This window comes from Anopheles funestus, chromosome 3RL (genome assembly GCF_943734845.2).
Source record: "Anopheles funestus chromosome 3RL, idAnoFuneDA-416_04, whole genome shotgun sequence".
Classification (NCBI taxonomy): Eukaryota; Metazoa; Arthropoda; class Insecta; order Diptera; family Culicidae; genus Anopheles; species Anopheles funestus.
In genome coordinates, this window is record NC_064599.1 from 54,362,171 (window position 1) to 54,388,298 (window position 26,128).

Here is a 26,128-nt window from a genome sequence, read left to right on the forward strand (position 1 = left end):
CTTTTGGGTAGGTTAAATTGTGTTACATTCCTAAATGACTTATCACAACGGCACGGTGATGGTGGTGCTGTTGGTGGTACATTATGTACGGGACACCTAATGCGATCCTGCGTTAAGGGCCATTAAAGCGGGCTGGCGATAATGTGTATCGGTCCGGTAGATTTTCGCTATTTATACGAGCTTAGCAAAAACCCGAGAGCAATGCTTCCGTCGGCCAGATGATAATCGTTCCATCGTGTCCATGGTACTGGCATTGGCAAAACGAACAGTTCTTTGCTGGCTTAATTTAGAAGCAGATAATAAACAAGGTCGTAATCCTGCAGCTCACGTCTGCTTTTCCGGGGGAAAGGTAGATTCAGTCCATTTTGAAATTTACGGCAACAGACGGGCATAACTCAATTTTTGGCCCGAAACTCATTCGACTTGTCCTGGATGTCCTTGCCGGTGCCGATGTCCCCATGGCAATGGTAGAATAATAGACTTCTGGGCGTCAATTAGCCAGGCTGTGGAGAAATCGTCGCTTTTCGGTCACATTATTGGCAGGATGACTTTTTACCAAGAATTTTACCATCCCCCAAGTGCTTGGTCGAGGAAAGCAGATGCTGACGCCTACAGAGGTTTTACGGTTTAGCGACGTGCTTACCTTGATTTTGTGCCATTTGTTTAGTTCCACTTCCCGGTCGAACCCATTGCCGGAAGCAACGGGTGGGCAATGTAATTGTTGAACGTGTTTTATTTGTGCCGTTACCGTTGGACGCTTAACATCATCAAACGCTTGCACTTCAGATCCCAGTACCAAGATCTTCGAAAGTCCTTGGTTGAAGGCGTGTGGCATCTTTATAACCATTACAACTTTCCTGTCCGAAGGCCTTAGGTAATTAAGTAATAAAAATTTAAATCACTTCCCGTGCGCGCCGACACTACCTGAACATCATTCGTCAACAGGGAAAAAACGACCATTACCTTAATGTCACGAACCATGGCACAGGAACTCGTGTACAATTGTGAACGGTAAAGGACTTGCGCGATGTCCTCGAGGGTCGACATGTTCCATAAAGTAGCCACGGTGGTATGGCAAACCTACCAAACTGTCGGAGGATTGTTTATGTTGTCTACAATTTACTTCGCAATAATTGGCCGTTTCGGACGTGCTGTCGGCGTGAAGGTGAAGGTCGTAAAATGCTTGCTCAAACTCGTGTCTTCCATAAATGGTGTGAGGAAAACGATTGTTGCTTCAGTTAGTCGAAAAGTGACTAAAAGTTGTCTGAAAAAGGTAAAATCATAAACACATTTGTTTACTGTTTGAATTATGTTTAAATAAATCTTGTAGTTTTTACTTTAATTGTGACGCCATCTTGCGATCTGGGCAAAGATTAAAATGCCTTTTCTAGTCGATACTAATTTGTTTTTTTTTAAGGATGTTTCCTCAGTCCTTCTAAAAAAATATTAACTTGTATTTACTTCTATTAACATATATAAAAAATGTCAATTTTTATCATTGGCATTAGACGAAAGTACCAATACAGGAGGTACTGCTTTGGCAGCAATATTTTGCAAAGCGTGTAGTGAGAATATGGACATAACTGAAGAACTTCTGGAATTGATATCTCTGCAGGATACAATCAAATGTGATGATATTTACTGTTTGGTTTAGTGTACCTGATTTAATGTGATCTTCTGTTCGAGAAACTTGTTTCCTTTATGACAGATGTAACAAAAATTATGACAGGAAAAACAAAAGGATTTGTAGCTCGAATAACACAACAACTCTAGGAACAGCATCCAAACAAATTTTTTATAACTTTTACTGATACTTCAACAAGTTTTGTGACTGAAATTTTTGAAGTATATTCAGTTTTGCAAACTGTTACAAATGTTGTGAATTTTAATCGATCTAAATTTGATACTTCAAGGGCAAAATCATTTAAAAATTAATATGTACGACTCATCAAAAGCGTTTATAGCAAAGCTATTATTAGAATCACAAATTGTTTTATTTTTTTATTTATTTGATACCAAAAATGTTTTGAAAATTACTAAGCTCAGAAACGTGTTTGAAAAAAAATTTCTGGATTTTTAAGAGTTGGAATATCTTTTTTCTTTTGTTGTTGGGCCATTTTCTGTCAAAGCAGTCAAGGCTGTCAGTTGATATGCAAATAGAAATTTAAAACGTATTTTTTTATCCATGTTAATTTTATTTACTAATTCAATTATCGGAAATGTGTGAATGTAGCCCGCCTACGAATAAGTTTGACACATCTGGATTACAAAATGTCAGAGAGTTGTTGTACATTGTACCATATTATATTGAGGTTTTAAAGATTCAAAGAAATAATAATTAACAAACAAATACCTAACAAGGTCATTTTTATTGCAAAAAGTTGCAGAAAAATTGCTTGAAGAAGCCTATGCAAGATATTTCTACGAATAATCAAAGAACCTCAAAAAATATTTGACTTTTAGTGACAGGGCACTATCCTGGAAAGCTCTTGAAACTAGTAAAAAATTCCAAGGATTTACACAAAATTTAAAAAAAAAAATCATCCAAAAGTTGCACTACATCGTACGGCTAAATTAGTCCTAAATTGGAGAGTTTATTTAAAGCATATTTTATGCAGCCCACTGCACAGTCCCATCTACCCTAACCTAAATGTATCGTTCTCTAAGCGCGTTTCCGTGTAAGTTAAGCAAGAAACTAAACTAAAGGACAGCTCGGCTAATATGCGTCCAGATAGATTATGACATTCTGTCCATGGCATGCCATATCCATTTGTGTTACCCAGTTCCACCATTGTAGCCGAAAGCAATCAAGCGAACGTTCGGTTTTTGGGCTATTCGCACGATACGACCGTGTTCATTCGGTTTCTCGCTTTGGCTACAAATAACCGCAGCTGTGAATAATAAAAGCCTCCACAATCATGCCAGAAGGAACAGTCCACACCATTGCCACGGTGTGTACGATATGTTTCTTCATAATTCGCTTGACGTTTCCTTTGCCAACAGTGGTGCGGAACGTGAGAAGCAAAACCCCCGTCTGAAACTGATGCACGAAAATAAAACCCAAAAGCGCACACCTGAAACTGGCAGCGTTTTCCTAAGGATGTCCGGTGGAGTCCAATACCTTCCACCAAGCAGCACGCGGAAATCCTAATTTCCTACCCCGGTTTTGCCAACAACTTCGCCAAAAACTCATCAACACGATTGTTTTTATACATTTCGTCCGACAGGCGGTGACGGCTGTGGTGACTGGCGGGTTTTACCAAAAACAAAACAAAAAACCTGTTGTCCTGCCAGGAGTCTCTGCGGTACGCTAACCACCACTATCGACCCTTTTTTTAATCTGATCCTTCGCCTGAATGGAACGAAAAGTCCGTTCGCTCGTCACTATATCACAACGGTTTGCCATCCGTACGGTATTTTATTATTTATATGCCCCAGGATACGATTTGGCCCGTAGTTTGGACAGTTACTCGTTCAATGGTTGGCCAATGTACATCGGTTCCAGCCGGACAATCGACGACGGGAAGCGTTGTGAGCGTGATCGTGAGAAATACACCTGCTTGCGGTCGCGCTGGGAAACGTGTTGGATGGCTGAGAGTTTTCGCCCGGTTAGATTTTTGGAACAGGTTATTCGACCCGTGGACGCTGTTGAATGTCTACAGACTACAAGGTAAGCATCAAGAACACACCACGAAAATACCGTCCAATCGACACCGGGAATACGCTGGGTTCTTACGAATGTGAATGAAATAGAACCCGAAAAAAGCATACGAGCCAGAACGTAAGCTTTTCCGTCCGGTACCCTCGCGGTACCGGCGGGTTCGGGGATGAATGTGGGATTATAAAGATGTATAGATAATGAAGCAGGATCGTCGCAGAGGCATCGAGCCACCCTGCATTGAGATGATATATATTTATGATCTTACAAATTGTCATAAGAAAGACAAATCTATGATTCGAAAAGCACTCCGATCTTTTTGAGCTAGAGGACCATTGTTGGCACTGCACAAGTGTGTGTGTGTGTGTACCTGTGTGCGTATGTGTGTCGTATGTTTCGGGGACGCTTTCCGGTGCTTAACATATCTATGAATCTAATAACCCGAGATGAACAATTGGCCGGGAGGAAGACATTTCTCTTGCACCGAATGAACCATTCCGGTATTCAATTTGAATAATTTTATCAAGATGCCCATGTCCATGGTACCGGAGCGAAAGCATCTGTGTGGGTTTTTAAATATGAAAAGTGTTCGTGGACACGGTTTTCGATGTCATTATCGTTAATAAAGTGTGTGGTATCATTTAGAATGAGAAGAAGTAGTAAAGAAAAGTTGTGGAAAAAAGATTTTTTTTCCTCGTTTGGAAACAGTTTATTCATGTTTATTCGAGCGTTCAGGACGTGGCTGTAATGTGCATTATAAGTTTTGATTGACAACACTACACCAATGTTGATAAGAGAGTTTTTCTTTAAAAAATGCTTTTTTATTTCTAAACGAAATGGATGAGGGTTTTCAGCTGTTTTCAACTGATGTTTACAAAACACAGTTTTTTTATATATATTCAGTTAACAGACAGTTAAGCGACAATTTATAAACATTACACGAAAGGCTTTTACATGTTGCTGAAACAAACTTCCCCTGTTTTAGTATATTTCAAAACAATATTGTCCTAATAAATTATTAGTTTATTCATTCATTAACATCGACTACTGGTGTATGAGGGAATTCTGGACATTTCGGTCACCAGTTTAAATGTAGTAGAGACGATTAAACTTTATACTTGTTGCTGCACAACAACATACTTCATGAATAAATACATCAACGAATAAATCGTACGGATCTGTACTTGCATATCGTCTCTCAGATTTGAATCTTTGAAAGTACAGTTTGTTTAATCGAAGGTTCATAATTAAATCACTTCATTGCAGATGAAATACCTGATTTTCAAGAAACGTTTAAAGCGCCTGTAATAGCTCGTCAATAATAGATTGAGTGAAATCGATAATTAAATCACTAGTACTGCAGCTCCGTAAATCAATTGTAAGAAAAGTCCTTCTCGAAGAGAAAGTCCATGAGAATCATGTAATCCAATTTTGCTCTTTTTCTACGACGATCGCATTGCCTAATGAAACTGATAGTGACTGGCGAACAGCATATTTTGTTATTTTTTCCAAAGAAGAATGTTTATCAAATTCCCTTCGTATTTTTATTAATAAAAAATAAGCAATATCATATCAATTCCAATTTTTGTGCAAACTGTGGTGTTTTTTTTTTTCTACAGATGTTTTCTTGTACAATACCATCAGGAGCTTCCCAGCTTATCGTATGAATAAAATGTGTACTTGTCCTTATGATTTGTGTACAAACAACAGCATGACCGAGTGTCTATATATTAATAATGCATGTTATTTTTTATAACCAGTCAAAGGTTAACAGAAATCGTTTCATTGAATACGAATGAAAGAATAATTAGATTTGCTTTTTACTTACATTTTATTCGAAAATCAATGCATTGTTGTTCATGTTTTACAATTAAACATGACCATCAACTGTCACATTTGCTTACTAGTTGTGAATAGCATTTACAAATGATGGGCGATTTTCACATTAAGATTAAACACGATTATTCCATCGGATTTAAAAGATGATTCGGGGTTTTTTTTTATTTTTCCCCCACAGTTGTTTGTATTCTTCTCCCCCCAAACCGTACAACTACATCAAAAATCAATCCCGCTTCTGATCGCTTGTCCCATAGCGGTGGTCGAATCAAAATTAATCTGCACCCATTCCCGCTCTGATTTCTTCGTTCTTTTGATGCCCAAACGCCCAATAGCAACAATGATTGATTGATCGTTTGGACTGAGCCCGTAAGCATTCATTTAACTGTCCTTGCACCTTCATTCCACATTCGATGCATCAATGTTCCCTCGATGGCAAGATCGTGTGAGACGTGCTCGATGTAAAATCAATGCCCAAATCTATTTAATCCGTTTTGGATAGCTTCGAACCGGAAAGTGCAGGGCATGAATTAAAGTTGACATTTTTGATGAAAATTTAAAAAACCATAAAACGATACGTTGGAGAAAAGATTTAATAAAACAGCAAGTGACACATTATCAAAAACGCTTCTCATCGGTACGGGTATTGCTTTTCCCTCTTTGTCCATTTTCTCGCTCTTTAATCCTTTAATGGATGTAGCCCGAGTTGGGCCACCTAAAGGGATACGGCAAACCTTGTAAGGGACGCCAACGTAACTGACACCGATTGGCGTACAGGAAGCGCTCAGCAGAAAAACTCATTTCCTTTGGAAAGCTTTTTTTACTTGTATTTTTGGGATGATAGAAAAAAAATCGTAACCTCTTGCTAAAGTTTGATGACTAATATTTTGGTTACCCGTTTTTTTACCGGATCCCTTTTCCGGAACGAAACAGGCGCGATTGCAGGACTTTCCAGGCAGCACATAAAAATGGAATCCATAAATAAGATTTTCACCATTTTCATTCGTCAGCCTGGAGCTGTTTCCTTCTTCAAGCGCAACAACGAAAATGAAGAAAATAAACCCTTGCCGATACATTTTTTCTCCCTTTTTCTTTGCTACGTATGCTAGAATATTTTTTAACCAGCGCATCAAGTGAAAGCTTTTTTCTCGTATTGCCTCTTTCTACACTTACTACTACATGGAATGTAGAGCAAATGAAAGGGTTCCTCGAAAGACGGACCAGCGGCACAACCCCTTCGGCTTCCTGTGTACCGTGAGGAAATACCATAATTTATTGATAAACCCTTTTGGCAAGGATCGCCGAAATTGAACAGTTTCGGAAAAGGCCACCGGCTAATCGGGGATCCCCACGGGTGTATGGGGTGGAAAATGAAAGAAAACAGTGAAACGTCAAAGATCGGTCAAAGAAGGGTGAACAAAGTTAGTAGGATCATAATTTCACTGCACACTCCATTTAATCCTGTTCGATTTCCTTCGGAACCCATCGTTTCGAGCGCTTTGATGCAGCGGGAAAATGAAGAGGTCAGGTTCGGGTTTGGGTCAGTTTGTTTCGTTTATTTTATTCTTCTACGGCAACTTCCTGGCATGGCGTGGTGTGAACGCAAGGGGAACGGAAAAGAATTTCTCCTTTAGCGTTTTATCATCGGAATTATTTATCTACCGGGATTAGTCGGCATGCGATGCGCTCGTTATGTCGCTTTGCTTTCGAATACCGATCCATTTCTTATCTATTTCGTTCGATTTTTTTCTTGGTTTCGATACGATCGCATCAAAGCGGTATACCGGACTAGGCATGTAGTCGACCAATGAAGACTAGCCAGCGACACGCTAGTCAGGTACGAAAGAGTTTCGATTTCGACCCTGTTATTATTTTTTTGTCTGCAACCTCTTTGGAAGAAAAAATAATACCCAGCCAGAAGTCAAACGTCTAATGAACAAATGCGTCCCATCAAAAAAGTAACAAAAACGTAAAACACACCGTGAGACTTAAATGCCCGATTTGGTCCCGTTGCCTTTAACTCGTTCACTCGTGGTTGTCGATACTTTTGCTGCTTTAACGGAAAGGGTGATTGAAGTCGGAAAGCGGAGGGAAACGGTCGTTCGTGGGGAAAAGCGTGTGGACGTCGAATCGCTTTAATCTACTTTTTCGAGCATACAAAACTCACCCAAAAAGGGGGATGGTTCGGCTGGACTGGTGGGTAAATTAATTCAATTTGTAAGTGTCTACGCCATAAATAACGGGGTTGGAATCGATCATTCAATTAAGTTGTAAACTAATGGATTTTTGGAGTGTTAAAAACCCTATTGATGTTTGTTTTTTTTTTTTGTTTTCTTGTTGATGTAATTTATCGAAAGGGACATTTTTACGTGGCAAGTTGCATGAGGAGCTGATAATTGGAAAATGATTAGATAGGTGGCGAGCGATTCAAATTAAGCCTGCTAAATTGTTGCTTTAAAAAAATCATAAGCTTTTTTTTTACAAAAGTATTTGTAATACAACCAAAAAACAATTAATTTAGGTACAAAGTGAACATAAACCAGCGTCGTATGAAAGGCATTGTTAAGAAATTAATTTATTCTCCGCACATGTGCGGGCATCGGCTCGATATGTATCAATTGATTTATAAGCGTTCAAAATGTAAGGTTTGATTAATGAACGTTGGTCATCTTTCGCCGCAAGCACTGACCAAACGGTGTGGGCTCATTAATCATTTACAAAATGATCCCAATAAATTAGAACAAAACGGATTTAAATTTGTTTGATTTGTTTATTTTCCTCAGCAAACCTGTTTTACTAGAACCAGAACTAGGTTCTGGTGATTTCTGGTGATGATACAACTAATTGCATCGAATTTTTTATTTTACAATTCAAATTTTCAATTTCAAAAATTCAAATTTGAATTGTTGAGGTTTTCAAATGCACCGGTAAACAAAATTTAAAATAAAAGATCGATAAGTAAACAACAGCAAGCAGAAAGCAAGATGCACAACTCTTAAAAGTGACTCCTTCCGGGAAAATTATCAAATTCGAACATTAACTTCAGTGTGTGATTGCTTCTGTTGAGATCTTCATCAAACGAGCCAACAGTTCAGTAGCTTTAATTTAACCACAATGTTAACCACTCAGCAGCTCATTGTTGCAAAAGTCGTCATCGTCATGTTGTTTGGCCGGAACGAGCCAAAAGAGCAAATGCTAAAAATAAATCACCCTCTATCTGGCTCCGAATGCGAACCGATGCGGAGCGATGATGAGTTTTCTGTTGATTTATTGGCTAAAGCGGTGTGAGCTTAATTGCTTCACGCTACCGACGCTGCCAACTACTTCATCAAACCAATCTTCACGTTTAATCCAACGCGCGAAAAGCGATTATGATCGAAAGGGTTGCTACCCTTTGGCGGGATGGACTGGAGCATCGCGTCTAGGATGATGCGATCACCTGGCCCAGTGCTGGACGCTGTAAGGAACGTTCGATTCCCGCACGTCCAAAACGACATGGAACGAATCGGAAATCTTCACTACACCCGCAGCCAACTTCTTGCAAACGCGACGTGTATTTTAGAATCTCATCAAAGTAAATGAAGAAAGAAAAAACGGCATCACTTCCCATCTCACACAGAGCAAAGGAAGTCCATCGAAATAGAACGAAAGAAATGAAAATGTTGTGCCTCATCAAACGAACGGGAGGGTTTATATCGGGGCGGGAAAGCTTCCGTACAGATCTTCCAAAACCAGCAGCTCCGAGCTCCAGTAAACATGCGCTGCCTCTGGGTGTCGGATAAGTACAACAAGAACCCATGCAGACGATCGCTTCACACCATCCAATTTCCTTAACAATTAAAATATTTTCACCCCGAAACGCGAAAGGAACTTTGGCCGATAATGAAGAGGATCGAAATGATCATGCGGGTTTTTCCCCATGCTATCGAAAGATGTCTGATGAGCTTTCCCTGGTTGGGTGGGGAAAATTAATTTCACGGATCGGAACATAAGATCACAAGCGGAAGAAGCGGGAACGTGATGGTCGCAGGTTCTCAGTCCCATTCGGCTTATCTAATCAGCCGTCTCAGGGAAACCGCCCGATCGGGGTAAGACAGTTAATTCGTTGCTGCTCTTCTGCCTTATGCTCATCATATTGTTTTCTTCACCCAGGATGCGTTCCTGCTGACCCTAAGGAATGTTCTAACTTAGCTACCCACTTACATCAGAAGGGAGTGCGCGTGAGAGTCTAACGAATATGGGAAAGCTGGGAAAAGTAGCATAAAAGAAGATAAACAACACAATTTAACCTCGTGGTGCGATCATTTCCCTCACAAGCCGAAAGCACCAACCTGTAATGAGTCTTAACCAGCATTAACGCGTGATGGTCGCGATGAGAAAATGATCTTGATGACCGGACATTACTTTTCATGGCCGCTTCCTCGATATTGAACGTACCTTTTTTTGTTTGTTTCTGTACTTTGTTGTACTTCAGAGTCGAAAATATCACTCTCGATACTTCGAAATGGTGGTTTTTGAGGGTGAATTCGGTAGCAGCAATAAATTAGTACACGCATTGCTACAATAAACATAACTAACAAACAAAAAAACCCAGTACAAAGAGTTTGGGAACCAAACGTGCCCGGCAGCGCCATAATAATGGTTGCCGTTTAGAGGATGGGAAATGGCGAGAGTTGGGTGAATAAAACAAATGGTTTCGTTTTCCGAACAGCTTGAACTTAACCTTCGTGGAAAGAAAGCCCAAAACAGCCAACAAATAAAAAAAACAAACACTTTTCATATCTTAATTAATTTAATTTTATGAAATTCGCTCCCATCGTATGCCGGATGCCATGATGGAATAAGGAATTCCTAAAACGCGCGTTAAGGTAAAGGTAAAGGTAAAGGTAAGGTAAAGCGCACCGTTTAAGGTTGTTGCATGCGGCTGCCGTTTTTCTTTTTGGTTCTTGAGATTCTTAGAAAATAGTGAGAAATGTTTTTAGCTAAACCACTAGACAAGGAACACGCCACCGAGAAATGGAATGATATCCCCGTTTTTCAAATCTTCCCTCTTTTATGCTGCCTAACGCACTCGTCGTTTACATTCCTGCATGGTCAATCGGACTTCGTTTTTTCCTGCCTTGGTAAGAATAGGGCTCATTAAATATTCATACGATTCCCGAATCAATTAAAACAATTCGGGTACTATCGATTGCTGCCGGGCTCCCGAGAATCGAACTTCTCCGGTACGGTGCCAGACTATGGGACCATACGATTCGATGGTTCTGTCTGCCATCGGTATGCGAAAAATGGCACTAATCTAATCATGATTTTCAAACTTTCCGATTTCCTCTCTCTCGTGGACGGGACGTTGTGGATGGCTTTTCCATGTGGTTTCACTCTACCCTTTCTTCTCACCTCAAAAAACCGGGTTCTCGAGTTTCATTAGGCTGCCGTGCAGTGTTTGCGTGTGGTGAGATTTGTCTGCGTTCGAAAAACTCCTGCCCCAGATACCCGGATGACCCGTCGTTGTTTTCGATGCCTTGAGGCGAAACCGTACGGTTCTGCATGTTCGATGTTTGGGAGCGTTTTAAGATGACCTGCGTGGCGCTGTGGACGATATGTTGAGAACGTTTTCCGCATCCGTATGTGAGAAACTCCAACATTAAGGTGGTGTGGTGTCGGAACAGATCGGAAATAGCTATCAATAGCGATAGTCATTGGCCGGATGGAGTTTAGATTATGCGGACCGAGTGAGTGGCTGCGTTTCGGTGGACTACTACGAACCGGTGTTGGTGGTGCCAGAATTTGAAACACGTTCCCAACACCTGCGGGCAGTGGGAAATGATTTTTGGCCAGTCATTGGGAAGGTGTGCGGCCAAGGAGATTGAGTGCGTTTCGCGTTTCATCGGGTTGGATCCGTTAGGTCAGGTGTGTCTGTGTGTGTGTGTATATATACGCTTGATGAAGTTGTCTTAGCGATGATGAAGTTGATAGTGACAGTGAAAAGGAATGGATCACCCGGTGCAAGAGCTTTGCTCTAGAAATGTTTCATAAACAATCGAGTCAGTGCTTGGATCATCAAATTGACGGAGTGTATCAGAACGGGATATATAAAAAGGATGACTTGTTTGTTTTTTTGCTATCAAAATATAATATGAACTCTTCAAACAAGGTCTGCACGCTGTGATGCATGAAATGTATAACGAAGGTCTTATTAAAAATATTAATACATGAGCAGTAAGGAGCCATCGAGTATTTTAACACAGGCAAGACTCGATATTGGGAAGTTTGCACAACGTTCACAATGTGGTAAATATCGAGTATAAGTATTGACTTATAAAGATACTGTTTTCTGAAATGGAAGAAGTTGAACATATGTTTTGGGCAGGGAATAATATTAACTTTTCCCTTAAGATTATCATTAGCAAAACAAGGATTCTTAAAGAGGTTCTAAAAGATGTAGGAATCTCCAGTAAATAATCATTATTTCTTAGTTCCGTGTTCTATATCCAGGTGCCGTCCAATTCTTCGCGAAGCTTGTGTCAACGGCACTAACTCGACGATTGCACCAATGTTCGTCACAATGTCCATGTACATATTTAAATAGTAGTTACATTTGAAGCAATACAGAAAAATGTAGCTTATTCTGTACAATATGTTCGTCCGGAATCCGTTTCGAAATCCGTTGAATGTATATTTTTTCCTCAAAACTGTATCTATAATTTTTTAATTATAATGAAGAATATGGTTTCAATTATTCATAAATGTTTTACAAACAATAGCGAAGTATTATATTTTTATGGATCTTTCTTCAGCAATCAAATTGGGGATGTTTCTTAGTGCAATGTCAGTAAAGTATTATTAAATTAAAAGTCTCTGTAACGAAATAAAGTAGTCAAAGTAAGTTACAATTTTTTTTTGTTAATAAAGGCCTAAGCCTAAGCTAACCCTTATTTTGAAGCGTATTTTTATCTCCAGAATTAAAAATTGTCTAAATCAAAAATAATACCAAGCATTACGACCAAGCCTATCCTTATGAATAAAAAAACCAATAATAAATATATTTATTTATTCGTTAAGTTCAAATGTTTTTTTTTCGATGCTTAACACAATGCAAAATTTTAATTCCAATTTGTTTAAAAGTTCCAACATTTTTATTACCGAAAGAACTTTTTATAGGCATGGTTATAATTCATTGTAAAAGAAAATCGTTATTTTCATTCAACTCCATATTTTGGTAAATAATTTTAAGAACGATTTTGTGTACTTAAGCATTTTGAGATAGTAGTCTATCGCTACAAATATATTATTTCCAACAGTTCTCTAGATATTTTTGTAAAAAAATTTTAAAGCAATAAATATACTTCAATTCCATCTTTATCTTTCATTAAATTATCTTTTCCGAAAAGTAAAGCACAAGCATATAAAAAAAATCGTCATGCCTGGGAGTGATTCATTTTCTAGACGCAATTTTTCATGAGTCTGTTGCAAACCTGAAAGTTATATCCAATTGCCAATTTCTACGTTCAGTCTTTCGTTTCCTGACCCTTTTTCTCTTTCCTATTCATACCATGCTTCTCAACCGTGTATGCATGTGTGTTTGCCTTGATTGCAAAAATCGACTTCCTTATCCATACCGAGCGCATCGGTTACGGTCGAGACGGAATCAATTTTTCCGTCCAAAGTTTTCCACGTATTGCCCGGGAGCAACCGATGACCATTAATCAATGCGCTTGGGAATAATATTTCTTCTGGATCGACGTTTTATTTGTTTTCGACTAGTGCTGGCCGTGCTAGACGGGCTGCAGCAGGGGTAATACCGATCAAGATTCGCGATATGCTTCACTTTGGGGTTGGAGCAGAACATCGACAAGCGTACACATATGCAGGCGCAAAAATGCAAGGAGACGATCGTGTATGGGAATGTTGGACATTTCACCCGTACGGGTAAACGCGCTCTCAGACGACACATTCCCGAGACGGTACCATCATTTTCACATAATTCACTCCCGTCCAGCCACATTAGCAAGCGTGTCTGTGCACCGAAACGACGTTTAGCAACTGCCGACCATGTTTGGGAGCATCCCAGTTCAAGGCGGCACCACCTTTTGACACACACACACACACGGTGCGATGCGCTTCAAATCGCGGCAATGTTCTTTGTGTCTGAGGCGAAAAGTGGCGCTTCGCGGTTTGTTGTTCTTGGGAAATTCTTGGAAAATTCCACGTTGTGACGCGACACCCTTGAAGTTAAGGTGGCGAGAAAAACCCGCGTGAAGAAGGAATTAATAATCGCTTTTTCGGTGTTGTCGTTTCGCTTCCCAAGTTCGCAGCTATTTTTGAGGTTCTTTAGCCAATGTCACTGCGACGGCAAATGGGAACGTTCCGTTTTCCACGACGTACACTGCTCGTCTTAAGCAGTGAGCCTAAATTTAGGTTCTGTTCACCGTTTTGTGAAGGGTTTTTCCCTTTTGCGGAGCGTGATAGGAAAATTTCTCCGAGTCTGCCGAGAAGAACTCAGGAGAGTAAAGAGAAAATTCGAACAAACGAAAATCCCGAGAAATGAGATCCTTATTTTTTCTCTCTCCAGCAGATTGAGTGGGTTTTGTTTACACATTCTCTTTCCCTAAATTACACAGCAAAATGAGAGATTTATGCTGGCAGCATAAAACGTGAGCAAACTTTTATGCTACAGGCTCTTTTGAGTGACCGATTCTCGTTTTATGTTGCACCCGTCGTGAGGCTCAACAAGCTTCTCCTGGATGCTGTCAATGAGCGTGAGCGCTATGCTGTGCCGGTGAGAGAGGAGCAAACCTTTCCCAAGCATTAGGTGAAAATCTCACGCTCTCCGCACGCATCTAACCATGCCGGTTCACCATTAGAAGCAGGAACCGATAAAAGCAAGCGTATTTTATTGAGTGACCCGCAGTCAAAATATATCATCCGAACGGGAAAGTGTTGGCGCACGGACGCGAAAAATCTTTGCTACAAAACTTCGTCAAAGGCGCATTTTTTTCCGCGAACGCTCGAAATCGTGAACGGCCATTAAAATCGTATTACCGATAGAATGTTGTAGTGAGCGAAAATTGAAAAAAAAATATCATAAATCATAACGCTACTAGTTTGGTGTTTCGAGGTGCGAAAAAAGCTGGAAAATTTCTATCTGTTTCCGGTAAAAAAAAACGTTCCCTCCCCACAAAAACCCACGGATCGTATTTTCTTATCGGTTGTTCACGTTGGTGTACATTATTGACCCTGAAGGATTTTGTGAACCACCAGGCCGTCGACGAGAGAGAAAATATCTTCACATAAAAGCTGGTTTGTGAGTGTGTGTTTACGTCTCTACGGAACGTAAGCTAAAATTGTGTCGAGCCCGGTGTGAATTGAGACTGGAAATTAAAGGCACCGGTCTTATCATCTGCGGGAAACTGTTGTCAGCACGAAACCTCTAGGCGACTGACAGAAACATATCAAGGAAAATTCAAAACCCCGTAAACTGTTCTCGGTGCGCGCTTTCACCGTAAGTGGACTGGGGTGACATTACGGTTGAATATTTTACGTTCCCTGTTTGGCAAGCAACACAAAACAAAAACCAAAAACAAAAGTGCCTTCTCCTGCAAAAGTGTGTGCTGTAGCATATCTGTAGCATCTGTGCGTGCGTGCGTGCGTGCGTATCGTGTCGTGACGTGTGCCCATAACTTTTGGAACCACAGCGTTGATTGGCATTCGCCGTTCTCGGGAGTTCCAAAATTTGTGTACCCCATCCAATTTGAGAAAGCTGTGACGTGACGTGAAGAAGTCGGGCTCTATGCATTCACGTGCGGTCCACTTGTGACGGTGTTCTGAGGGAAATAGGGACGGGTGACGGTTTTGTGACCGACAATGAAGATCCAACTGGTGGGACTTTTGGTGCTAGTGGTGGCGACCGTTGGTGCGGTTTCGTACTGTCCCAACCGGTGCGTCTGTGACGATGAGAAGCTGCACGTGACGTGCGGCGAAGGTGAGCTGGATGTGCTACCGATAGCGCTCAATCCATCGATCGGCCGGTTGGTGATTAAGTTCAATCGCATCAAATCGATCGACTCGTCGATACAATTCTACACCGAGCTGACGATGCTGGACCTGAGCTACAACCATCTGCTGAGCATTCCGGAGCGGATCTTCATGTACCAGAAGAAGCTGCTACAGCTGCATCTAAACAACAACAAGCTGGGGGCCATTACCAACCGCACGTTCGGGGGACTCGACGAGCTGCGGGTACTGAATCTGCGCGGCAATTTTATTGATGAGATTGGTAGTGAGATGTTCAAAGCGCTTCCGAAGCTGGAGGAACTGAACTTGGGCCAGAATCGTATCGCTACCCTGCACGCTAGTGCGTTCGATGGGCTGGCTAATCTGCGAGTGCTCTACTTGGACGATAACTCCATCAGCACCATTCCAACGCTTTCGCTAACTCCACTGAAAGGGTTGGCCGAACTGTACCTCGGCACCAACTCACTGTTTCGCGTACTGCCGGGTGCGTTCGAAGGACTTACGCAGCTACGCCGGCTCGACATTCATGGGTCGATGTTGGTAAACATCACCAGCGAAACGTTCCGAGGTTTGGAGAACATTCGCTCGCTGGACATCTCGGACAACCATCTGCTGAAGGTGCCCACCGTACAGCTGAGTGCGTTGAAGCGGCTCGAAGATCTCACCATCGGACAGAATGACTTTGAGGTTATCCCCGAAGGTGCCTTCTTTGGGCTTTCCAACCTCAAGTCGATCGACATCTCCGGTGCGCTAAACCTGCGACAGATCCAATCGGGAGCATTTTCCGCTAATCCCAACCTCGAATCGATTACAATTGCATCCAACAAAGAGCTACAGGAGTTGGACGAGGGTTCCTTCGCTGGACTTCCGCACATCCGGAAGGTATCGCTGCGCGACAACAAGATCGTAACCTTCCACGAGGAACTTCTTCCCTGGAAACATTTGGTGGAGTTTGATCTCACGGAAAACCCGCTCGTATGCGATTGCAATGTGCTTTGGTTGAGGAACTTGCTGCAGCGTCAAAATCCCGAAACTGAAGCAGACGCACAAATCGTTTGCAACGGTCCCGACCGGCTTCATGGTGAGTTGCTGCGCGAGCTAACGGCGGATCTGCTCGGCTGCCAGCATCTGCAGTCGAAGGAGCGTGCCATTTTCGGTGCCATCATTGTTGCATCGGCAGCGAGTGTCACGACACTGGTGCTGATAGTGTATCGCTTGCGACATCGCATCCTCGACTTGCTGCGGCGGATGGGCTGGGGCGGAAGCAATAAGCGCGCCACGCTGCACGAGGAAAAGGATGTCGAGGTGCAGAAGTCGCTCGGTGAGGTGGAGTACCATCAGCCGCACTGCAACATCTACACGTACAACTACCATCCAGCGTACAGGAACTATCAGCATCCGTTCGGTGGACAGTACACGCTACCGTATCCGCACTATCAGTCGCACGGTGCCGCTTCCGCTTCGGGTGGACATGGTGCAGTGACGACAGCAACACTGCAACAGCAACAGCCCCACCACATCCACCAGCAGTCGGGCCCGAACTCGATCGTTGCCGTAACCGGTAGCTACGGAGGACAGCCGGCCCAACAGCATCATCACCAGCAGCAGCAGCAGCAGCAGCACCACCACCATCAGCAGCCACCGCTGCCACAAACTCCCAAGGGTACACTGAGTACCTCCTCGTCGACCACCTCCTCATCGACGTCCTCGTCGGCACTTTCGTCGACCGGTTCGACCGTGTCGGGTGTTTCGGCCCAAACGCAATCCTCCACGATCTATTCACCGCAGTACGCGCACCATATATACGAAGTGCCCAAAAATATGGCCGACACCTAAGTGAATTGGAAGGATTGGATTTCGCACACGCATGTATCACACACACGTACACACCTTTACACCGTTTTACACCTAGCAAACGTACACACTAGCACTAGCAAGCTCCCTTCGTGAAGGTAACGAGAGTATCAACTCACCAAACTCACCACTAGTATCTACGGCTCATCACACAAGTTAGTATTAACGTGCATCGTTGTTGTTAGGGATGGGAAACCATACCGCCAGCCAGGGAGGAAAAGTTCGGATGGAGATTGCAAGCATTCATTATTGATGGCTTCCCACTGGGGAGGGTGCGAACTCGCCCGCCCCGTAAGGAAGCGTTACGATGAGTCATATCGCGAGGAACTCGTTCATCGCTAGGTTTTAGAACGGACGTACATACCTTATTTCTTTGGTTCCGAAATTTCACCAACTTTCAAAGGAACTAAACCGATGCATAAAGCGCATTTTACTTTCTAGTCAATGTTTAATTTATCTATCAGGATATGTGGGATGGAAAGTCGTTTCTCCAAAAATTAAAAAAAAGTGAGTACGCAATCGAAGCAATCTCTCGTTCTTAAACGTATATATTTAATTGTTACGCAAGAAAAAAGAAAACAAAAGAGGTACAGACTAATATATTCCTTTCCTTCATCTTCATAGCAAAGTCAAATTAAACGAGGCAAAAAGGCTATTACAAATCAAACAGTACAACCGTTTCCATGTGCGTACGCGCGCGCGCGCGCGTTTTTGTGTGTGTATGTAACCATTTCCATCGGAGGAAACTTCTCAGTTAGTTGTAAATATTATGTAAATAAACTTTTTTAACGTATACTGATAGAGATGGCAGGTAAGCGAGAAACCCGGGAACGATGTTACAACAACCGTAAAGGTAAAGGATAAGCAAAGAAACATGCAGGAATGTTATGCATTATGGCTCAACCAGCTATGGACTGTTTTTTTTTCGGTGTGTGTATTTTTTTAAATTTGCAAAATCAAAAGTGAAAACGTGAAAATTTAACTGAAGTGTGTAAGAGAGAAAAAAGCAAACGAGTTTTGTTCAATGTTTTAACGTTTAATCGTTTGCGCACGTTTTCGTTCGTTAATGTGAAATTGCAACGGAGAAGAAAAGGAACCAACTTTTCTAGCACTGAAAACGCGAAGAAAGTAAACATCTCGGTGATGGTTTAGTTCCATTTGTCATCTACAGCCAAGGGTCATGTTTCGCATTATCAGTCGCGGATGTATGGCTGGGCATAGTTCATAATCGGGTAAATTAGGCGAGAAATCACTTCGCTAGGACTGGAAGAAAGGAGGGGAAAATATGAAGGGAAAGATGTGATGGAAGTGTGGAAGGAGAAGGAACATTTTTTACACCGTTTAGCAACATAATCGAGGAAAAGATGATATTATAGCAAAACAAAAATAAAACGAACGAACTCGTACATTTCTAAACCACACACAACATACATTCATACACACCAATTGGTAGGCATACGGGAATGCGGCTTGGCGCAGTATGGAACAGATCGTTATAGTCAGTAAACATTAAAAGCAAAAAAAACAAAAAACAACACAAAAATGTACTCGTATTAAAGTAATACTTTGTATAGTGATGTAAGCGAAGAAATGATACGGTAAACAAAAAGGGGCAGAAGAAAGGAAACGAACGGAAAGCAACGAAAGACATGGTGAAGCAAGAGAAAAATTAATAAAACAAATCAAACTTCGGATATGAAAAATCTCGTCTTAAAGAATATGTGTACCGAGGAATGCTGTGAAGAATAATGAAAGAAATAAAAAAAAACATAATAATTGGATGAACGAAGCAGTAAGTATAATGTCATTTTGTTTTTAATTACCCAGCCTCTGCTGTGGATGGACAAGGTAACGTGGATGCGGGCCACCTGGATGGAAGTCAGAAGGAATCCAGGGATGAGATTGGAATTTCGGGAAGTGGCGCCTGTTGAGATTAATTCGTTAACATTGCGCCTTTCCTTCCTGGGTGGTATGGGTAGAGCTTTGTTAATAATTGGGTGTCTTCCTTGATGAAGGCTGGCTAGATTGCGAAACATGCACAAACGCAATATTCGAAAGATTTCCTTTTCTTTATCTTCTGATTCTATTGTTAGTTTGAAATGTGTTAATCATCATTTGCCAATAGTGAAGACCTTTTTCACACCAGAGCCAAGAAGATTTTTTATGTTTGCTGGATTATGTTTAAAATATATTTAAGGTTCTTAATAAACAATAGATGAATGAAATCCATGCATTTACTGCAGCAAAATTGTTTGATCCGAACAAATTAATATGACACGTTCGAAATACTTGTTCCGTTAACCATGCTGCTGTTAAAAGTCCATTAAATTACAAAAATGCAAGGGAGAAAATATACATAATTGCTTGAATTTTTTATAATTTATTTAAAAACTTAATGTTGTGCGCTTTTGTCACGATATGTTGAATTACATTATTATTACATTATTAAAATACTGTGAACATGAATAAGTTGACTTTATTTTTCTATTTTCATTTCTTTACTGCATATTGTGTATGGTACAGACAAAGGTATGTTTTTTTTATTTATTATTTAAAGTAGGCCGCCATTTCGCCGTTTTCCAAAATTCCGTTCCGTTTTCCAAAATCCAAAATTAGATTGAAATGCATATTATAAACACAAATCATTTCCTCTTGGTGTTTTGGGTTGTCCCGTCTAAAGTCGGAAGTAAAAAAAATAATTGAGAAAAAAATTGAAATTGAAATAAAATAAAAAATATGTTGAAGTAAAAAGAAGATTATTGCAATACATAAAGCAACAAATATATTTTAATAGACCGGCATGAAAACATCAATGGTTTACCAACAATCAACAATTTGTAGAATTGAAAATAGTTTTGGTTTTTAGCAGAAGCTAGACGTGTTTATAACATCAAAAGATTGAGCATATACATATAGTGTCCAAACGCATTTTTTTCTAGTGTTCTTTCTTTAGACTACATATTTTGAATGCCTTTAGGGAGCTATAACCTTTTGAAACTTTTTGACATAAAATAAGAAATTTTATGATATCATTAGTACAAATGAGTTTCTGAGGTCTTAAATCATCCATCGTCATTAATTTAATATTACTCTTGTGTAATCTGGTAATACTGGCAATTTGAAGCGTCATCAATATGGGATCTTTTCCATTATCTATCATTGTGGAGTGTAAATAACCTAGTTTCTTTGAGAACCCAGACTGGAAGCCTTTGCACCAAATGAAGTGTTTTTTTCGGGGAGCTTCATTGATTGACTGAACATATGTATTAGAAACCACTCCACTGTTCCACTGTTTAAAAGTTGCAATTTTGTTTTGGAAGTTGAATAATGTTGGAGCAGCACTTCTTCTATTACAATGAAGTCAAAAATAATATCGAGGCAAAGAAAGCGGTCCATGGGAATGCTTTCTTTCGCAATGCAATCAATGCCATTCCAAAAAGATGGAAGCAAATAGTAATTTTTATTTCAACTAGAATGGCCGAACACGGCCGAAGCCGTCATTATGAATTATAAATAAATAAATAAATAGAATGGCCGAATGACTTAGAAGCAATTAGTAATCATCGATGTAAAATACTGTCAGGATTGTCTGTATTGCCAATTTGTCATAATAAAGTTTCCATTTTCGGAGAAAAAAACACAAAAACTCTTTAATAGTTCTAACAGATTTGAAATCTTTGCTTTTCATATGAATAAAAACATTGTTGGGAAAATGTTTACACGATTTAGTTTTCTGTACCACTGTTTACGTATCTGTTCAAATTATTGTAACTAAGCCAGCATCCTGCAGTATCAGCCCAACCCAGCTTTGATAGCCCCAAGTGTTGTTTCGGTACGGTCGCATCAGTGGGCGTAGACCTGAAAGCAATAACAAAACGGGGTATACTAACATGTTCTACGTAACATGCAATCGCTCCAAATGGCCGGCAGCTAATTGTTGCAGTCCCTTGGAGACGAGTATGGTCACTTAATCAAGCCAACGGACCAGTCCACCATGACCATTTAGGTGTGCTAAGAACAAATACAAACACAAATATCAACAAATATAGTAAAAACAACTTATAAAAATGTATGTAAAGCTACCTTAACTTAAGTGATACAGAGAAAATAGGAAAAATACATTTATTATACTTCTTCTTTTTGGGACAAAAGCTCCGGAAGGTCTTAGTATGAAAATTATAGCTTTAGTTCGAATATGCTTTACCAGCGATCTCTACCGGCTGTAGTTCGGTATTCGATTCAGTCGTAATTACTAAAGTACCGGGCGCCTCCATTATTGACTAAAATGAAAATGAAAGTATTTTTTTTATTCATACGGAACGGTCTGGTCGTATTGCTAAAATGAAAGTATTTTTATAAAACCTTTCAGTTTAAAAAGTATTGCTGAGGTTTTCTAGGAAAATTTATATAATTTTTTGTTTAACAAAAACAAATCAACTGTGAGTGAAAATACTCACCAAATCATCAGCAACCAACCCATCACAAAAGCTACACCTTCGTCGCATTTTCTGTCCGCAAAACGAAAAAAAAAACTAACTAAATACAGCTTCGGGATGTTCCTTTTTTCTTCTTCTTCCATTTCATAATATTTGCCCTGTGTTTGCCCTTCCCTATTCATTGGCGTTGTTTACCGGTGGGAGAAAATTAAATGAACGGGAAAATGAAGGTTCCATCGTGTTCATCGGCTTTCGGGGATCTATGGGTACGCGACTCAACCCATCGGTCCCAACAGTGTGGAAGTTCGCAAAACATTAGACACACTGTACTACGCTCACCATGTGGCCAGCCGGGACCAGAAGCTACAAACATTTTCCATTTATTTGGCTCCTGTACCGGACCCTGTGGTAAAGTTATTCCACTGTTCAATTTAGTGTGGGACGAAGCTTTTTTCCCATGGCGCTTGGTGTGGGAAGATGTAAGCGAAAGGAAAAAGCACATAGAAAAAAATCCAAAAGTAGCGAGTACCGAACAGGAAAAATTTCGTTTGTCGTACGAGCCCTGAAACCCTCTAACGATCCGGTCAAAGTTTGAACGATTACATGTTGTTGCCACAGAGGGCTAGTAGGGCTTTCTGTGACTCGGGAGACTGTGCAACAGATAGATAAGCGGCAACTTCCCTGCGCAACCGGACCGAACCCACCTTGCGCTTTTCGTCCTTCCCACTGGTTTTGGTCATCACCAACGATCCTTGCCACCTACGGAGGCCCTATCTCGCGTTGGAGGTTTCAACCAAGCCCCGAATCAACGGTGGTTAAGTGTGGGTATGTGTACGGCAACATCAACTTGCCTTTGCCACGCCACAAGAACGACGGTCCGAGTTGAATAACATTTTGCATCCTTCATCACAGTTTTGCCTGTTCGTCGTTTCCTTGCATCTTCTGCTTGTAACGGGTCGATTAGGCAATGGTAAGTTTTGTTACGTTTCCGATAAGAACAGTTATTTCAGACGGTAGAGCATGATTTTGTTTTCCTTTGGCTAGGTAATGCCTGTCGCATCGTACTTACTTACAAAAACGATGCCAAGCTCATGTTCCACGCATAACAGGCAAAAAAAGGGATGAAAATCAAACCAAGGTAAAGCAAAAAGGAAACATGGTTATTGTGAGTGGGCACGATTAATAATTTCTTCTGCAATGAAATAGCAGTTCTGTACACGTTGTAGGCTTGTTAACTTATTTGCCTGCACGTAATGGAGGGTAGTTGATAAAATGGATGTTCTGGTTCGTTTTGTAAAGGGCGACCCAAGCTAAGTAAATATTTTAGCAGGCAGAAGCTTATTTGCTTTCTGTCTGAATAAGCATTACTCAATATGCTTTTAAGTTCTTTGTTTTTCCAATTCATTTAATCAGTTTACTATAAAATTTGTTAGTTTTAGAATAAACATGACAAATTATTATTGTGCATAATTTTTTATTTACTTCTCTTTTTAACTTTTTATTTCATAGGTGCTTCGTTTCCATTTGCTTTGTTGTTTTGTTTGTGTCTTTTATACTTAGTTTCTCTTTTTTGTCTTTGTTAGTCTGTTTCTGATTTATATTCTTTCGTAGCAGTTCTACAAATCTGTTACGATATTTTTTTGTTTTATATTTTTAATACCTTAAAACTTTGTACTTTGTTGATCAGCGTTGTTTTGATTCTTTGAGTTTTTTTATCTTTCGTTTAAACCAGTTGTGAAAGCTTTGGCGTAAACTTTAATTGATATTAAAATGTTTTGTGCTTCAAGACTTAAGTTGGCTAAAATTACATAAAACATAACGACACAATTAAATAAACTAAAGTCTTTGACCTAAGAAAGTATATTTATATAGATGTGAGGGAATCTTAAAGTTTCATTCGACTCACAAATATAAAATAAGTTTGTTAATTTAAAAAAAAGGCTCTTATTATGCTGGATATCCAGCGTCGATCTTTATCTACTTGTTGTGTTCTGATGTCTTATTAAAACAATTATTTTTACTTATTCATTAAACAACCTTTAATAGGCTCATTATGGGTAATCCAATTTTATGGAAAAAATGTTTGTCACGTTATAATTTTATCTTAATTTTACAATAAATAAGAATATAAACCATGCGATAAATTTCGTACCCTTCTTTACACCCGACCAATATTTTGAAACATTGCACAAACTTTTTGCGTTGATGAAACAATGTCTTGAGTTTTCAATTTTAATTATTCCCTTTTGTGCCAGGCATGCTGCATTTGCTGCATTGCCGTCGATCCAGCTCCGGGCCTTACGGTGCAGTGTACCAAAACTATAAAATCTACCAACGAAAACAATCGCCGTGCAACTAAATGATGCACTTTGTATGGTGTATGTGTGAGTCAGTGTGCCAACAGGAAGTCGGTCTCCGTATTCGGGAGCATTGGATAAACTTTCCCACCTCCGGCTTTCGATAGTGCCTGGCATTACCGGTGCCACCGCAGATGTATCCTTCCGGAATCTGAACTACTGCCCGGTAGCTTCTCTATGCGGTTTGAAATAGTTTCAATTTTGGAACGTTGTCCAAAACCGGCAAGCAGAAAGAACAACAAAAACTGCACTCTGCTGAACACACACACAAACAAGAGGCCAGCCGGATAAGGATAAAATGTACAATAATGAAAGTAAAAAAAAAAACGATAAACGGGTGAACTGTAGCCAAGAGGATAGATCAACTTAATTATCATTAGCAGCACACATATTGTACCGGCTAACCATAAACATATAATTATTTTGTTGTATTTTTATTGTTTCCTCTCTGTGCGGTGCCCCCTTTGTGCCTTTGCGCCTTATGCAAAGACATGGCTCGGTGCTGCAGTTTAGTAGGCACTGCATGTATTTCTTATTCATTTCCGAAAACGTAAAACAAACAAAACTCGTTCACTTCCGGTGCGGCATCGTTGCGATCGCAGCTCTCTATCCGTCATTTGCGCCATTCGGGGTCGGTGTTTGGGGCGTGACTGGAAAAGTCGATTTGAATGATATGCGTTTTCGGTTGTTGTTGCGTCTTGGTGCACACAACGGGGCGCCTACTGGTGGTATTTAATGACGGTTCTAGGTCGTTCGTTTGTGTGGCGGTATTTCGAGCTGGAAGTGCTTTATTGTCCCAGTTTTGTGCCCGACTGCCCGAGCATTGCGGGGATGAAACTTAATGCAAACGAGGGCTATAATTTGTACATTCTTGGTGGAAGTTTTGTTCCAGTTTAAAAAAGGCAGTAAGATCATATCGAAAGATTGAAAAAGGGAAAAAATGCAATAGCACAAGTATGGTTTCACCTTTAATTGTTTGAGGTGGGGCAGTTTTAATTTTAATGAGCATATTGTTGAATTGTAATGCAGATCACTAATCGTTTTTCGTTTAATTTACACAATCAACTGTTATTAAAACCATTATTAAGAACGAAAAAACTCAGAACCGGTTTATGTTGGATGTCTTTCGACGAATTTCTAAGTTTAGTTGTTGATAAATGAAAAATCCAAAATTCAATCATTGCACCTGAAAGAACATCAATCGCGATTGGAGTTTTCAACGATAATTCGAGAACACATGAAGGAATGTAGTACTGTAGGTTATACATTTTTCTAATCATGAATATGACTATACATCGCATTGTATGCAAATTCACGTTCATTAGGGTTATGTTGAATTGCCGGTGCAGCACAGAGTAACCTTGTTGTCGTGAAATTTGTTATGAAATGGACCGAGAGCATGTATGTTATTTACCTGATACTAAACTCTTTTCCATGATAAAAAAACAATACAATTTGCATTGAATAAAACAGTACTTGCATCAGCCATTCGGAAACTATTATTTGTATTTTTACCATTGTAATTTGATCCATTTCACGGTGGTCTAGGAATGTTTTTGTGTAACACAGCAACTCCATAAAAGCTAGTTGTTCATTTTTGTAACATAATTTTTTTTTCCAATATTTTCCAAAATTTCCAAAATTATTTCCAATATAAATCTTTAAATTTGATAAGTAGTTAATTAAACATTGCATGAGTGGAGCATGTTTTATAGATTTATCTTCTAGCACAGGTTGAAATTGTTTTCGCTGATCGAACTTAGAAATAATATTGATCGTTGAACAAGCAGTGCTAATCGAACCTTGGAGAAAAAAATGGTGATAGCATCGGCAAAGATACCACATTCACCTTAGGACACTGACAGGTCTCTAGTATTCGCTGCCCGACAAGGACTCTGACTAGATTTTCAATTTGAGTTCATGGAGAAGTTAGAAATAAGGTTCAACCTAATGATCCTCGGTTAATTTTCGTC

General features: G+C 40.2%; 1 protein-coding gene across 1 annotated transcript; it reads left to right on the plus strand.

Moving 5' to 3' along the window:
* The first annotated feature begins 14,291 nt into the window (after positions 1-14,291).
* Positions 14,292-19,065, plus strand: LOC125769430 (leucine-rich repeat-containing protein 15-like). The gene has a single exon (XM_049438155.1). The coding sequence runs from the start codon at positions 15,359-15,361 to the stop codon at positions 17,342-17,344; it is 1,986 nt and encodes a 661-aa protein (XP_049294112.1). The 5' UTR covers positions 14,292-15,358; the 3' UTR covers positions 17,345-19,065.
* The last annotated feature ends 7,063 nt before the right edge of the window (positions 19,066-26,128 follow it).

Coding starts and splice junctions, on each gene's coding strand:
- LOC125769430 (XM_049438155.1), top strand. CDS start 15,359: ATGAAGATCCAACTGGTGGGACTTTTGGTGCTAGTGGTGGCGACCGTT.